The sequence below is a fragment of the Sarcophilus harrisii genome, chromosome 5 (assembly GCF_902635505.1).
Source record: "Sarcophilus harrisii chromosome 5, mSarHar1.11, whole genome shotgun sequence".
Taxonomy (NCBI): Eukaryota; Metazoa; Chordata; class Mammalia; order Dasyuromorphia; family Dasyuridae; genus Sarcophilus; species Sarcophilus harrisii.
The window spans coordinates 229,049,495-229,067,088 of NC_045430.1; the positions used below are offsets into that span (position 1 = coordinate 229,049,495).

At 36.9% G+C, this 17,594-nt stretch overlaps 1 protein-coding gene across 1 annotated transcript in view; it reads right to left on the reverse strand.

The window, feature by feature from the left end:
* GPR158 (G protein-coupled receptor 158) overlaps window positions 1-17,594 on the reverse strand; it is a 386,507-nt gene extending 368,913 nt beyond the window's left edge. The window contains exon 1 of the mRNA XM_003771868.2: window positions 16,089-17,594. Coding sequence (XP_003771916.1) covers window positions 16,089-16,969 — 881 coding nt within the window. The 5' untranslated portion in view covers window positions 16,970-17,594. The remainder of the gene's footprint in view (window positions 1-16,088) is intronic.

Sequence of the window (17,594 nt, forward strand, 5' to 3'; positions counted from 1 at the left end):
ACTTTAAATCACTATTAATCAGAAAAATAAAAATTAAGATAACTCTAATGTACCACTACACACTTCTCAGATTGTCTAAGATGACAGGAAAAGATAATGATAAATGTTGGAGGGGATGTGGGAAAATTGGAACACTGATACATTGTTGGTGGAGTTGTGAACTGATCCAACTATTCTGGAGAGCAATTTGAAACTATGCCCAAAGAGCTATCAAACTGTGCATACTCTTTGATCCAGCCATGTCTCTACTAGGCCTATATCCCAAAGAGATCACAAAAAAGGGAAAAGGAGCCACATGTGCAAAAATGTTTGTGGCAGCCCTTTTTGTAGTGGTAAAGAACTGGAAACTGAGTGGATGCCCATCAGTTGGAGAATGAATAAGTTATGATATATGAATGTTATGGAATATTATTGATCTATAAGAAACAATCAGCAGGATGATTTCAGAAAGGCCTGGAGAGACTTACATGATATGATGCTGAGGGAAGTGAGTAGAACCAAAAGAACATTGTACACAGCAACAGTAAAACTATGTGATGATCAACTTTGATGGACTGGGCTCTTTGTAGCAATGAAGTAATTCAGGCCAATTCCAATAGATTTGTAATGGAGAGTGCCATCTGTAACCAGAGAGAGGACTGGGGGAACTGAAGGTGGATCATAACATGGTATTTTCACGTTTTTTGCTGTTGTTTGTTTGCTTTTTTCTTTTTCACATTTTTTCCTCTTTGATCTGGTTTTTCTGGTGCAGCATGATAAATGTGGAAATGTTTAAAAGAATTTGCACATTTAACTTATATTGGATTACTTGCTGTCCAAGGGAGGGGGTGGGAGGAAGAAAGGGAAAAAAATTTGGGACACAACTTTTTGCAAGGGTGAATGTTGAAAATTATCTTTGCATGGATTTGGGAAATAAAAAGCTTTTGTAAAAAAAAAAAAAGAAAGAAAGAAAGAAAGCCTACATATTTTGAAAAACTAAGAGTTACCAAGAATAATTTTAAAAAGCTGTATTTTTTTTAAAAGCTTATTTTAAGCACAGTAAAACCTCAATGTTCAGGGATGCTTAGGAAATATAGTTTAGGAGAAAATTATTCAGGGTAAAATTTTCATTCGTGTGACTGAATTTGAAGTCCAGAAACAGTGATCTGAAATGAGAGGTATATAGAGCAGTGAAAAGAGTCCTGGATTTGGAGTCAAGTCACCTGCCTTTGAAAACTAATCTATTAGATGAGTTTGGATTGGTCACTTCCCCTCAATGAGGCTCAATTTCCTTTTTATTAAAGCTTTTTATGTTCAAAACATATGCACAGATAATTTTTAAACATTGACCCTTGCATATCCTTGTGTTTCAGATTTTCCCCTCCTTCCCCCACCCCCTTCCATAGATGTCAAGCAATCCAATATATGTTATACATATTAAAATATATGTTAATTCTAATATGTATAAACATATTTATATAATTCTCTTGTTGCACAAGAAAAATCAGATCAAAAAGGAAAGAAAATGAGTAAGAAAACAAAGTGCAAGTGAACAACATCAAAAAGAGTGAAAATGCTATGTTGTGATCCACATTTAGTTCCCACAGTCCTCTCTCTGGGTATAGATGGCTCTCTTCATCACAAGATCATTGGAACTGGCATCAATCATCTCATTTCATGTTCATCACAATTGATCATTGTATAATATTGATGTTAACATGTACAATGATTTCCTAGTTCTGCTCACTTCACTTAATATTAGTTCATGTAAGTCTCTCTAAGCCTTTCTGAAATTATCCTGCTGATCAGTTCTTATAGAACAATAATATTTCATAATATTCATATACCATAACTTATTCAGCCATTCCCCAATTGATGGGCATCCACTTAGTTTCCAGTTTCTTAAGACTCATTTTCCTTATCTGTATAATATGGGTGGTCAACTGGATAATAATGATCTCTAAATTCCCTTCAATATTTTAGATCTCTGTTCTTAAAAATGGTTTTCAAATCAGAATTAGATAAAACAGATTTAACAACTTGATTGAGTGTCTAGTAAATGGTAGTCAGAAGGACAAATCTGTCACAGTACAAGAACAGAGAGACAGTTTGGTCCAGGGACTAGAGTTTGCTGACCCCTGTTAGAGGCACAGCTAGTTTGTATGCGCTATTATCCCAATATTCAGAAAAGCTGAGACTTAAAACTGGACAAGTTCTACCTCCATCCTCTACTTTTACATATTTTTCTGATTTAATTCTAAAAGGCTTCAGTTTCTTGAATAGGTAATTAGTCTATAAATTATGGTAGAAAAAACACAGGATTGGGAAAAATAAAATTTGAGTTCAAGTCCCAGCTCCAATAATGACTAATTGTGGTATCTTCTCTGAACTGTTTTCTCAATAATAAAAAAATAATATTTTAATATATAACTTCAACAATAACTTTAACTGTTTGCCTTGGTTTCCTCATCTGTAAAATGAGCTGAAGAAGGAAATGAAAAATTACTCTAGTATATTTGCCAATAAACTCCAAATAGGGTCGTGAAGATTTGGACATGACTAATCAATGGCACAACAATATTTATCCAATTTACTTCATAATATCAGATCATTGTTACGGTCCTACTTCATAAACCTAAAAGTACTTATATATGTTTTGGCATATTATTATTATCTCTAATATTTTTGTGTGATTCTTCCATTTATTTCTATATGAAAAATTGAATTTCAATTTTTCATATAATTCATTTAGTCACTAAACTGTCTAATTTTTATGATCTTTTTTTTAATCAGATGCATGTGTATCTTTGTGTCCTTTTATTATATTCTTATCAATAAAGTTATAAACTCAGCAAAGATTAACTTCAGGCAACTAGATGCTTTTTCCCATTCCCAATGCCTCTTCTGTGGCATATCCTACATAGGACCTCAAAAGCCATCTATTTTCATTTCACAAATACAAAAATGAGCCTGGGGATATTAAGTGACTTTTCTGAGGTCACATAGTCAAAGGTTGATTTGAACCCATGGTCTCTGATAAAGTTAGTGGTTTTTCCACTGTATTATACTGATTCCTATTCATTCTTATCTAACTTATCCCCACCAAAAATCAGCTTCCCTTGAAAGGAGCTAATATCATCTATTTTAGCACTCTATACCTTGGTGTCAGTATATTATTGTCCCAAAAATACTTATAATTTAACATTTAATTGTTGTTTAAAGAATGTCTGTATCTCCAAGATAGGATTTTCAAGGTGGAATTTTTTAGGTAGGGTTGGGCAGTAAGGAGGCTTCATGGTATTCGATAATCACACACAATTACAGGCAGCCAGCTAGCCTTACTATCTGGTACTACTACTAATCCCATTTTCTCAAAGGGACATTTTTGTCTCTTGGACCAACTCCTCAATGAGGTCCTTCCTACTGATTTCCCTTCACCCACTAAAAATCTAATTTCTTACTTATTCATATTCTATCTAGCACATTAAATCCACCTTATTGGACTACACCCAAAGAGAAAGAGAGATAAAGAGATAGAAACAAAGAGAAAGAGACAGGGAAAATAGACAGAAATAAAGCATATATTAATCTCTGTCTTATGATTCAGAGGAATCTTTATACATCATTGCCCACATAACAAGAAACAAGAACTCTGTTCTAAGAAATAAAGGTCAATAGTTAATAACTGAATTCTGCTTTTATGGTGAGGTGAATTTTTTAAATATTATTTCCTGAAACCTAGAATTCCAATTCTCAGTTGCTAGTGTCCCTGATATTGAATTATAAACCTCCATTCATATATATCTTTTTTCCCTCCTAGGCCTACAACAAAAAGCTCCTGCTATTATGTTTCAAGTATATATTTTTCTACTTTCTTCTGTTCTTACTTGTACCTTCAGTTGGTTGTTCATCCAGTTCCTACCCTTGAGGGTCTCAACACAATGAGAGACCATGTAGCATAAAATTATGGATAAGAATAGCCACCAGTCTGCCTACAAGGAGTCAGGATATGTAGGGTTTCATCTCAGGTGAAGTGATGACATAAATCCAGAGAATGAAGGATCCCCCCCTCCTTTCATTCTTTTCACCTATTTTCTAGGGCTTAGGAGTATTTTGACTTTACACCTTCAATCCTGTATAACAGAAATGCACCAAACCAAGTTAAGTGCAGGAATCTTTTTTTCAAGCATCTTCCTCCTCCTCAAGTTTCCTCATTTCTTTGTTTGTTTGTTTTTTATGAATGACAGATGTGAAATAGTTAGAAAAAGATTAAAGCTTATGCTTTTACTTTAGCTGACTTGGCACAGATAGGAAAATGGAACCTCATGCACCAGAGCAGAGAGAGGAAACAAACAGAATGGCAGTCACTGAAAGGAGAAAGAAGAAAATGGCAGCTAAAATGAGACGATTTTTTAAAAAATCTCTGAGGCAGAATGTTATTTTAAAATCAACCTTAATGATACATAGCAATACTGATGCCAGTCTTCATGGAGGGTTTTTTTTTTTTAACAATAACTCCAAAATAGAAGCAGCCCTACTTTTCTGAGCTCCTACTATATGTCAGCCATTGGACTAGATACCCAGGACACTAGAAATATTTCTTGACCCTTTGGGGCTTACAAATAAACAACCACTTTCTAGGAGGTCAGTCAGTGTAATGATCATCCATATGAGAAAATTGAGGCAAGCCCAGGAAGAGCTCAGAGAAAGAAAAAGTCTACAGATCAATAACTTTTTAACCTGAACCCTAAGTTTCTTCGGGGTGGGTTGTCTTCCAGTAATAGGATAGTTTTGCTGTGTGTCCTCAGGTAACTCTGTGGTCCAGAAATCTTCCTTCACTAGAGATACAAAAACAGCAAAAGGCCAGTCCAAAGGCTTTCTCTATCCATTCATCCATATGTAAGCGTGCATCCTCCAAATGGAAGGTCCAGATATAGAACCTATGAAAGCTCCAGATTATCTTAAATTTGCAAACACCAGAAACTTCAATAGGGGAAAGTGGCAACCCATAGTGCTAATGTTAAAGGAATCTATAACATTTTCACATTTCTTCTTTGGGCTCAAGCTTGTTAGTTATAATTACTCAGCATTCAGTTTTGTTGTTATTTAATTTGCATTGTTGTAATTATTGTATATATCATTTTCCTGGTTCTCCTTGCTTTACTTTTCATGAGTTCATATGAGTCTCCCCTGCTTCTCTGCATTCTTCATATTTTCAAAATGAAATCCTCTTTTTTTTAAACAACACTGAGCCAAAGCTAAGTATACCCTCTGATTTTTCCCCCTACCTAATGAAGCCTCCCCAAATCCTTGACCCACAAAAATAGTCCTATACTTACCTGGAGTATATTTTATACTTACTTACATGTCTACAAGATGTTTACTCTGAAAATATGTAAGATCCTTTAGAGAAGGAACTATATTTGTAGATCTACTGCTTAAAGGGTTAATAAATACAAAAAAAATCTTTCATAAAGACAAAATCTTAAGTATACTAATTGAACTACACAAAAAGCATAACAGTGATCAGTGACTTTATTTGAATCAGAATCTGAAAATAATTTATGTAGATATCCTTTTCTGAGCAGAGATGCCACAGAATATGTTAACCAGTGCTAAATAAGTCCTTCAAAATTGTTTTATTCTTGCCCTTTTCAGCTTATATCCAGATCTCCCTTTTTGTTTTTAAGGTCAGCATGAGTTTCTTATGTGTTTTTTTAACCTTGCTTTTCCCCTCAAAAAGGCTTGCAATCCTTACTGTAAAAGGGTTCTTCCAATACACCCCAATCCATTTACTGTATATATATACACAGTGAAGAGTAAAGTATTATAGCTTAGCTTGCCATTATCCTAATGACCATACATTCCCTCCCCCAGAAAACTATTGTATCATTAATGTGACTTTAGCTCTTCATTTCCAGGATACAGTTATGTCCTATGAATCTCTTGAAGCAAGTAGGATTTTGCTGATTCTTTTCACTCTGCTGTACAGACCTCAGTTGTTGGTGTATCATTAGTAGAGTGATTCCCTTTAAGACTATGATATGAGCAATACTTTCCCTTTGACTGCATGCCCTCAGACCTGTTTCAGTTGGTGTTTCTTCAGATAACCCACTGGGATTATTGGGTATATTGTACTAGTCCCTCTGACTGAATGGCCCAACTCTATTGGGCTATTCTCTTTAGTGTTCTGTAGTTTGTCACTTCCCATCATTGTCATAGGTCTGCTCTCCATCCTAGTCACTGCTTCTAGTCTCCCCTAACTATTACTCCTTTTTCTATTTATTTTTCTTTTTTTTTCCTGCTATACTTCTTGTCTGTTCTTCCTCTTTGAATTTTTTACTTTGTCAGGATTAAGTTGTAAATGAACCACAAATAAAAATACCCCTTTTCTGGTAGTCAGTGAACTGGATGATCACAAACCAAAGAATCTCAGACTTGCAAGGATTGCCAAAATTCATTTAGTTCAAACCAGAGATGAAAAAGTAATCAATTCAACCTATAACCTCATCTACCAGCAGTCTTCTAGCCTTCGTTTTAAAACCTCTGGAAGAGACAATCTCCCAAATCAATCATGTTTCCTTTTTCATAGGTTATAATACATAATTATCAAGAATTTCCCTCATACCAAGCCTAAACTGTCTTCTCTGCAGCTTCCTTTTTTTTTTTTTTTTTTGCTACGAGTTCTGCTCTGAGGTACCATACAGAAGAAAATTCATTCTCCTTTCACGTGACAAACTATATATCTGAAGACAGCTATTATTTCCCTAGCCATTATTAAAGATGGGTTTGATCTCCAAGCCAAATATATCTTTTTTCAATCATTATTTCAAGACCTTCCTTCATTTTGTCACCCTCATGTTCAATAAAGTTATCAATGTTCTTCTAAAAATATGGTAAGTGGAATTGTAAATAGTCCTCAAAAAGAAGGTCTGACTAGATGTCAGCTTTGAGAGTCATATTGAAGAAGTGTTTGATCTCTTCTGCCTATACTCCAATAACTGGCAATAAATATACTCTAAATGAAGGGCTGCATGGTAAACTTTGCTACCAAACCACTGAAAGCTGAAAACAAACTCAGATCACATTTTACATACATGCCAGCAAGTTTTTTTAAGTATATATTGAGGGGCAGCTAGGTGGTGCAATGGATAGAGCATCAGCCCTGAAGTCAGGAAGACCTGAGTTCAAATCTGATTTCAGACATTTAACACTTCTTAGCTATGTGAAGCTGGGCAAATCATTTGACCCCAGTTGCCTCAGGAAAAAAAAAGTATATATTGAGAAAATTCCTTGTTTCTGACATTTATCAGTCTTGTTCTTAATCTGATATCAAAATCTTATGAGAGATTCTGATATCCAGAATATTGGTAGCTGAGGTCATCAATAGCCTTTCTGAATTCGTTATTGGTCTTTTGGACAACTTGACCTTGATACAACATTTGCTGTCATCAGATAACTTCATCTCAGATGGGTGGCTAGCTGGCTGGAAGACCTATCCTTATCAGTTTCTTCCCAGTTAGCTAATACTGACCTCAAAGAAGCTACAATGTGTTGTCTTAGAGTAAGAGATTAAAGAGAGGGAGGAAGAGGCAAAATGTGCAGTAAGTCTTTTTGCAAAAGTTACAAAGGGAGGAAATGGTCAAATTTTTAACAAACTAAATTTACAAGAGGTTGTGATAAACTTCTCATCATTATGATAGATACTATTTAACAATTATTTCTTGCACCAAGGAAAACAATCTCCATGAATGACTATTGGACTAAAGGTTTTTGGTGTATAAGAAGCAATAAATGAATCTAATCGCATGCAGAGTCTCGGTCCATAATTTAGTGTTCCTTCTGCTATTAGGAATTCATACATTAGTGGCCCCTTGAATCATAATATGAATCACAGCAATTACATAAAGCATTATCTAATCAAATGATCACTCAGAACAAGGACAGAACATAATGAAGTTGTCATTTCCCTAGTCCTGGACATTATTTCTCAGTGAAGTCTGATATAACATTAGCTTTCTTGGAAGCCATCAAAATCCTGTTGATGAACATACATTTCACTAAAATCCTCAGTCTGTCTCCACTAGATCCATCTTCTCAGTCTGTACTTATGAAACTGATTTATTAAAATCCAAGTATGTCTTTATTGTGCATTGGAAAAAGGGAAAGGACATGATTTCCTGGATGTATAGAACTTCCAGAGAAGAACTGCTACCAATATATAACAGCAACTGCTTTGTAATGTATCATTTTGGAGGATTGCCTGGAGCACTGAGAAGTTAAGTGATTTGCCCACAGTCTCAGAACAGAATGCAAACATTAGCTCCTACTCATGGGCTCAGCTAGAGTTCTTTTCTATCCTTTCTGTGAGTCCTTTGAAATCTTTTCTTCCAAAATCCATAATCTTTCTACTCTGAAAGTGCTGCTCCAGGACCTGGTTTTTAAGTGCCTTCCTACATCCAACTATACTGGTTTTTATTGGAAAATGGCCTTTGGTCTTATATATTTCTTTCAGTTTCCTATGTATCTTGTATAGCAAACCATTATCAAAGCTATTTGATTTTTTTACTCTACACTGTACTTCCTCCAGGAATAAAGTTTTGTTGTTATTGTTGTTGTTTTTTAATGGTCCTGTGACTTCATCAGTGCAAAGAGTTCCCAAAGAGGAACTTCCCATTGGCACCTTTTCTTCATTTTAAAGTTTTCAGAGATAGGGCAACTAGATGGAACAGTGGATAAAGCACCAGCCCCAAAGTCAGGAGGACCTGAGTTTGAATTTAGCCTCAGAAGCTTAATTTTTAACCCTTACTAGCTGTGTGTATCCCTAGGCAAGTGGCTTAACCCCGATTGCCTCACAAAAGTAAATAAATAAAGTTTTTAGAGATGCCTGAGGCACTGGGTATGTGACTTGCCCAGGATTATATAAGCATTTTGTGTCAGAGGTGGAACTTAAACCAGCTCCCTGTCTACTATTTCACAGTGCCTTGCTAGTAAAGTTACACATGCACAGAAAAGAACAGAATTTCAGTCGGAAGCACAGAAAGGACAGATTTGAAAGTAATACACAGAATATGTTGAATACTTACAAGGAAAATTCATCTACTCTTAGTGTAAATCTGTGCTTACATGTAGAAATGCTCAGTTTATCTGGTGCTTGTTAAGTTCGGAGTATTATCAATAAATTATTTTTTAAAAAAATAAGTTTGCTGTAAAGCATCATAGAGTTCACCTGTAATCCTTGTTATTGAAGTTGGTAGATTTCTTAATCTGAGAGGTTTGTTTCTGTGAGTTTATGCTTTTTCAATTGTCCACATAAAGTTAAACATTTATATGTTGACTCAAAAGGCCTAAAGAAGGTTTGAATTACTAAGGGCATAAATTTAATAAATTAAAACTCCCTTGCTAATTACAATGGCAGTAAGTAACCACTGTGCTTCCAGCTTAGGTGTGAGAGGAGAGACAGATAGACACAGAGATACAGAGACAGAGACAGACAAAAGACAGAGACAGATTCGGAGCAGAAAGAGATAGAGACAGAGAGACAGAGAAATTCACGAATTGGTGAATAAAAGAAAGAATGAATTATTTATAAATTAATTCAACAAAAACTTTTTTATATGAAACCAATGAGGATTTCTATTAACCCAAATTTACCTGAACATCCATTTCCCACCCACCTCCCAACTATTATTAGCTAAAGTTTTACTACATAATTCAATTTATCAAGGAAGGATTTGTGAGTATTTAACTGAATAAGAAAGCAAACGTAGAAAATGTTAGCAATAGTGGGAAACAGTGGAAGAGAGGAAAAGGAGAAGAGAGGAAAGGAAAAGACTAAAAGATAAAGGAATTATTGCTCAAAGAAAATGTCAGAATCGTACCCAATCAGTACCTAATAAGACTATTTACATCAGAGTCTATTCTCATTATCACTAAGTTGCCTCTTTTCAGATGATGGCAGTTATTCTATCGATGTTATGATGATCCCAATGTACTATGTAGCTATTCTGCTTAAATAATCATACAAATACCATCTCAGGACTGAAAAGGGGCAGCATATTGGATCCACCCGTTTTTGTAGTGAAAAAAAAAAGTCATCAGCATTCTCATACTAAAAACACATTGGTCTAAAACATAACTGGAGCAGCTACTTCTTGGCATCTCTGTGTATTACAATGTCATATTAAAATATAGAATAGGTTGGATTTAATAGTGCTGTTGGACTTGAAATGAGAAATCTTTAAAACCCTGAAAAAGAACACAGCAAACTCAGCTAGCTTTCCAAAGCTGAAAGAAGCATGGGCTTATCTGGCAGTTGAAACTATAAAATCCAATAAGCAAGAATTCCAATTCCTTCTCCAGTAGAAAAGCCTATATTCCTCAAATAAAATTTCTCCATTTTGGAAATTCTATTTCTACTTCCAAATGCTTATTTCAGCAAATATTAAGATAATACATTGTCCCATCTTCTGAGTAAAAAAAAAATAATCTTTGGAAATCAGAAAACCTATCAAATTGACTGAAAATGTAATAGCCTTTTTTTAAAGATAAGAAAGTTAAGGCATCCCCAAAATATTTATACAATTATCTTGAGGAAGGGATTAGCTGTTTGTTGTAGTCCTTAAATTAGAATTCTACGGAGACAGCAACTTTGTGTTGGCCCTAAGAAAATTTCAGCTGACTTTTCCAGATATAGAAACTGAGATTTTATCTGCTCTGACTGAATATTTTTATTTTTAAGTGGAATGTTTGATTCTATTTAGTAATCACCTAATCCAATACAGTCAGAGTTTTGTCTTTTTTTAAAGATGTTAGCAAGGGTCAGTGTTTTCATGAAGAAAAAAAGAGGGTGATCCTTTAGTAAGCAGGCCAAAGAATAGTTGTAGACAGGTTCATCTTTCTAAATTTCTTCTCAATTCAAAGTTGCTGAATTAAAACCCAATGGCAGATGACAATTTTTTAAGTATGAATTGAAACATTTATTCATGAGGGCTCCTAAGTAGCAGGAATACATATTCCATTTCTATTTTCAAATGTTTATTCTGGCAAATGGCACAATAACACATTGTCCCAGCTGCTGAAAATCAGAAAACAAACCAAAATGGCTGAAAATGTGACAGCTTTTTTTTTTAAGATAAGAAAGTTAAGGCAATTCAAAAATGTTTCTATGAAAATTCTGAGAGTACCTCAAGGAAAGGATAACCCCATTGCTGGACCATCCCAAATAGTAATTCATCTATTTTTCTCACTGTAAGCACAGGTCAACCATATTTAAAGAGAACCCAAGAATAAAAGGATGTAACTTCCTTATGAATACATCTCAATGTGCTAAGTCAATATCTAAATTGTGAGCAAGGTGACTTGAGAAACAAACTGAGATTATAAACATAAATAAGATTTCCATAACAGCTGGCAAAAAATGTCAGCCATTCACATGAATTAGTTATTTGTTATTACTTTTATACAAATAAATCAAACATTAACAGGATCAAATGAAAACAAAGGAAAAATGATGTATAAGAAGAACAAGAGGAAATATAGGATGCAGTTATAAGGTCACTCTGAAGACCTCTGAAGGAACAGGTTGTTCAAGATTTCTTTTTTACCCCATTGGGGTTTTCCATAGGCTAGGTGTTTAAGGAGCCATCAGCCATCCACCCCACAGATCACAGGAAACAGCCAGTATTGGGATCCTAGGATATGCTTGGGGTATCTCTTCTACAGTGGAAATTGCTCTCCTTCAATGAGTATTAATGGAACAAGAGGCAGTAAGTTATTAAATCACATCATGATGAGATAGAAACCAAAACTTTTTATAGACATTATTGTTAATATGTCTCCTTTTAAGTTACTTAAATAAGTCAATCTATACCAGTCTGACATCTAGCTGCCATTTACTCTCTATGTTGGTGTGATATGTGGATCTTGTCACCGTTATCTCCTCCAGGCAACACATTTCATGTTCTAGACCTGATTATAACAACTGAGAATAATTTAACTGTCTGGAAATCTGTGAATATATAATTGCTATAAGGATAATGCTGACCATTAATCTTCATCTCCACTAATGGGGGGAGGGGAGGTAGTGGGGGGGAAGGAGAACCTAAATAAAAATTGTACTAGGAAAAATTTAAGTTAAACATGAAAAAGATATCACAATTCTAGAATTTTATGATAACTGTGACTCATGAGCTTCAAATTTTCTTCCAAAGTTTGACAACTGATTTCAGATAATACCTTGCTTGTGTCTCTCACCTTCAGAAGGGTACTATTTAGTGTCATATAGGATTTTGAAATGACACTCACATACAGAAAGAATTATTTTTCAAATAGTCCTATCTATCCAAAAATTGCTTATTGATTCAACGAGACATGATCTAATATTTATGTTCAAGTTTCTTAGGGTTAATAATGTATTTTCTTAACCCTAAATCCTATTATTGATTCTTGAACATGGACTGGAAAAAACTAAATTGCCTCCCCAATTTATCATAATCCAGGAAGAAGCTAGATTCAATAACTAATTTTGCCCCACTGTTCTTCGTGCTATCAAATGGCAGCTTATAATCTTCTCTTGTGCTAAAATGGACAAGTTGTTGAACCTCTCTGGATCCCAATTTCCTCAACTATAAAAGAGTTAGGACCAAATGGTACTTAAAATCCTCTCAAGTTCTAGATCTATGGTTTTATCTAAAGAATTGAAAGAGGATCAAAGGAATGAGTACTCCATTATTATTAATAATAGCCAGGTGGTGAAATGGATAGAGCATTAAACTTGTGTCAGGAAGACCAAGTTCAAATCCAGATTCAGATACTTAGTAGGCCACTGTCTGTCTCAGTTTCCCCATCAGAAAAATGGGCATACTAATAACACCTACCTCCCAATGTGGTTGTGAAGATGAAATGAGATATTTATAAAGCACTTTGAAATTTTAAAAGGCCTATATTTAAGTGCCACCTACTACTATTACATATACTATAAGATTATGCTGAGAACTATATTCATTTTAAATCTTTCTTCCTATATCTACTGCTTCTAGCCCAAGGCTTTCAACATAATAAGTGCTCAATTAATTTTTGCTGAAATGAATTTAAATGTGTTATATCATCTGTCCATAATCAATGAATCAAGAAATATTTAGTTTAATGGAATTGCATGCAAATTTCTGGAACGAAAAAGAGATGGGAAATTAATATCTGTTTCTCATCTATGTTCTAAACTGAATTTTGAACTTTAATATACTTCTGTCATTTATATTTTAAAAGGAGATAATTTTTTGAAATATTCTATAGCAATTAAATAGAAATAGTAATAGCAATTGAGTAATTTTTCTACTTTATTATAAGATTTAATATTATAGATTTACTTCTTTTACAAATAATATGGTTCAGTGACTGAAACTTCTAAATAAAGAAAAAACATTCTGAACTATCAAGTGAGAGTTAAAGCTTAAGAGAGAATTTGTTGGTTTTTCCTTCACTAAATATCATTTATCAATAGACTTTTCATTATAGGATTTTTTTTTCAAATCACTGAGTTCCAAAATACTTATTTTTTAACATAATGTCTTGACTAACCTTCTAGTTTCCAAGAAATGATTCATTTGTGTCTCAATGTATTATTTTTTGTGTTTATATCTGTTATTTTAAAGAAGAGCAAAAGAAAAAGAAAAGCCCACATTAGATGACTAAGAGTTTGAAATGACTCTTCCTTTTATGAGTGTAGAGATCAAAAAAGAAAATGAGTCTCATGTAAATATTCCCTTAAGTATATAAAACAAACGTCTATTTTTAGTTCTATTAACTGTTTCTCATCTCTTATTCCCCTAAAAGATGCTTGAGAATTGAACAGTGTATTTAAACTATTCGGGTTACAAGTATCCATGGACAGGTGCTTTGGCTATATATCAAAACTCCTCCCCCATCAACCTTTGGAAATCATAGAGTATGATGCCGAAGGGTCTAAGAGGAAATAAGTAGCTTGTTCTGTTACTTGGATGACCCCTGCTGGCTAATCTCTACTTAAATTTGACCTGTTTCATGTTTTTTATCAGCAGGTTCCGTTTTCAGAAACGGACCTCTGGACCCAAGCAAGAGAATGGTGACAAGTGTATTGTTTTCTTACCTGGGGCCTTTGGCTTGCTAAGCTTTAGATCTTGGCTAATTGAAGATCCCAAGGATATTTGCCTAGAACTCTAGAATCTTTTCAACACAAATGCTTTGCAAAAGACCTGTAATTTAATAAACTACAATCCATAACTGAGAGTGCTGTCAAAAGCAGGTGTGAATGGGTTTGTCTTTCAGAGATCCAAGATACAAGACTTGTATCTCTTTGCCATAGAAATTCTTTGTAAAATTCTTTTGAGTACAAAACTTTCATCCCAACTCAAGAATTCCTGAGATTCCTTTGCTTTGGATGCCTTAGAAAACCATTCTCCTACAAACTACAGATTCTAGGAACTCACAGTACCTAACTAATCTTTGTTCCTCCAAGTAAATTAGATAGCAAGGAATTTGACAGCTCTTCCTAATAGGATCAGTGCAGTAATCAAGAGGCAATCTAGTAGTAAAGGATTGGGGAGAGAGGGAGGAGTGTTCAAGATGAAAAAGAGAGAAGGAGGAAAGAGGGAGACAGAGAAACAGAAAGCAAAACATAAAACCAAAAAATCTGCATAGGTCATAGAAAGAAAATCTGATTTTCTTTTCCTTTCTAGTACTATCACCTAAATAGTACTAAAGGAAAGGGTCCATACATAATAAGCCCCTAATTGTATACATAAGGTCTCTTTAGGTTCCACAGCAAGCTCATAACTAAGTCCCAGACTAGGGCAAAGACCTCTTTCAAACCAAGTCTTCCATCATTATAGCCTACTGTCTCCTTTTTGTCAGCTTAGCTGCTTGCTCAGAGAGAGAGAGCATTAATAATAATAATAATAATGTTATGATTTCTGACTGTTTAAAAAAAGAAACAAAGTAAGAATCTTAAGATTCTGGAAACTCAAGAATCTCCACATACAAAGTCTGAGGAACTAGGAGAGGGTCACACTCCAGATTTCTCCTGGAATTTCCTACTTCAACCCTTTTCAACTGTCCTCACTCCTCCCCTTCAGAAGGGGTTGTTCCAAGATAGGGTCATTTAAGGTCAAGTGCTTCAGAGGTAATCAATTATTTTTCTAATTTCATATTATTATCAAACTCCACAGTTTTACAGTGACGATTCTCTTCCCACAACATTTAAATCTTCCAAATCCAACCAGATCTTTTCCATCCTCAGCTAACTTAGAAAGCTGCCAAAAGCAGGTGTGAAAGGTTTAGTCTTTTAAACATCAGAGAGATAAGGCAACAACTGGGCTAGGAGCTCGGAGGTGGTCCACTAAGTAGACAGTGATGTTCTCTCTAGCCCAGAATCTATTGCCTGTGCTTGCTGCCCTTAACGAAATCTTGAAGGGAATTGTGCCTTTGCTAATTATACTCTCTGCTACCTAGCCAATAACACAGGCGGCCAGAGTCAAACTGTTCACACTGAAAGGAGGCAGAGGTTACAGACTTGGGAGTGACGAAGACAAGAAACTCATCTTCTCTGGCTGAAGTCCCCTCTTTCCCCAGTCCCCGCCACTTTTATTCTCTGGGATACGAAAAACTCTCTTCCAGGGGTTCTATGCAGTTCCCTGGATTGAGGAAATCAGCGTTTGATCACAACTCCTCGATTCAACAGGAGCTCCCCTACCCCTCTCCAAAAACCTGACCCAATTGAGAAGAGAGAGTACAGCCCATATTTTCTTCTCCTTTCCCTGTACAGGGTGGGTGAAAAGGAAAGATGTTTTTTTTTTTTTTTCTTGAGTAGTTAGCGTTTACAAGTGGGGAGGGGGACATCCTCTCCGCTCTACCATGCTTAGATGAAGGGTCCCCCACCCAGTCCCTAGGATAAGGCAGGGTAACAGAACCATAGTAGCACCCCCTTTACACGCGCAGGCGCGCGCGCATGAACACACTCACATAAACACACGCACACGCACACACATCAATATGCTGCTTGGTGTGTGCTTGTGTGTGTGTGTGTGTGTGTGTGTGTGTGTGTGTGTGTGTGTTTCTCTGCTTCTTCTTCTTACCTGAATTCGGGAACCACATTAGGCTGGAACCGGTAGAAAGCAGCGGAGAGAGTCACCAACCAGCCGGGTTTGTAACTCCCGTTCTCGCACTCCAGGTACGGCAGAGACCACCTGATCTGATTCCTTTCCCCGCCTGAGCTGTCCCGGAACCTCCAACTGTGGCCCAGACCCCGGGCCCCCTGGTTGGAGCCTCGGCGGTGAAAATGGGGCCTCCATTTGCGCCTCAGGCCGTGAAGCCATTCGGTCTCCAGGGTGGCGTTGGCCGAGTAGTGAGTAGAGGAGGACAGGTTCTGTAGGAGGATCCGACCCTCCCCACGAGTGGCCTGAAGGAAGACCTGGGGGGCTGAAGAGGACAGCGACTCGGTGCTGAAAGTAATGGCTGCCCGTGAGATGCTAGGCTCATCTTCAAAGATGCTTAGGATCAGCGCTTGGTACCACTCCAGGTCGTCCTGCAAGTTCTGCTCTAGTGACTTATTGATCATGTTGAGGAAGTTGGTGGCGTAGATAAGCGTGTCCATCGCCCCGTGCAAGGAGGGGTGCGGGTTGACCATAGCGGGGGACTTCCCCGGCAGGCCAGCTGCCAGCTCGAAGCGGCCGGAGCAATTGGTTCGCTTCAGTTCATGGGAGTCCCCGGTGTAAAGGTAAGAGGCCACGTCCGTGGGCACCTCCTCGGAGAGTTTCTGCGCCAAGATGGTGCTGTCGATGGACCGGCTCCAGAGAGTCGAAGAGTCTGAGACTCGGGCGGACTGATGACCATGCTGTTTCCCTCTAAAGGTCCTCTCTCTATGGGGTTCCAGGCGCCCTGGTGGGTCACGGCTGGAACCCGCAGTTTCCAATCCCAGTTGAGAAAGCAGGAGGCAAAAGAGTAAGGGGTAAACCATGTCTCTTGGCTGTCTCGGAGTGAGGGGAGTAGAGGTGATGGGAAGTCACTTTTCAATTTTTTTTATTAATAATCGTAATAGTATTACTACTGTTAGTCTTCTTCCTTCTACAGATGGTATCAAGGGGAGGAGGTGGAGATTTTAAAAATAAGAATTTTTAAAAATAGCCTGGATCTCAAAGCCACTGTAAGCAGGAAACCAAGTCACCTGTGGCAATGCTGACTGCGATCTCCTCTCCACAATAGGCTAGCCCTGGGGATTACGCACCTCGCAGCCTTGATCTGAGCAGGTTACATCCCATCTCGCTACACGGCAGCTATAGTTAGCCTGCTTACGTCTTTATCGCCATCCGTTTCCACTGCCGTTTTCATTGAGGTGTGTTAACGAGATGCTTCTGCTGCTGCCGCCTGCAAGCGCCGCTCCATCATCTAACCAGTGGCAGGTTCTCCCCTCTTCACCCCCCTCCCCAACTCAAGCTCCTCCTCATTCACTTCCCACGGAGGCTCTGATTGCGCGCGCACAGAAACACACACACACACACACACACACACACACACGGAGTTGGGGGTGGGGGCACTGCAAGGAAACCTGAAGAAGCAAAAATATATTTTGGAGAGAGAAAAGC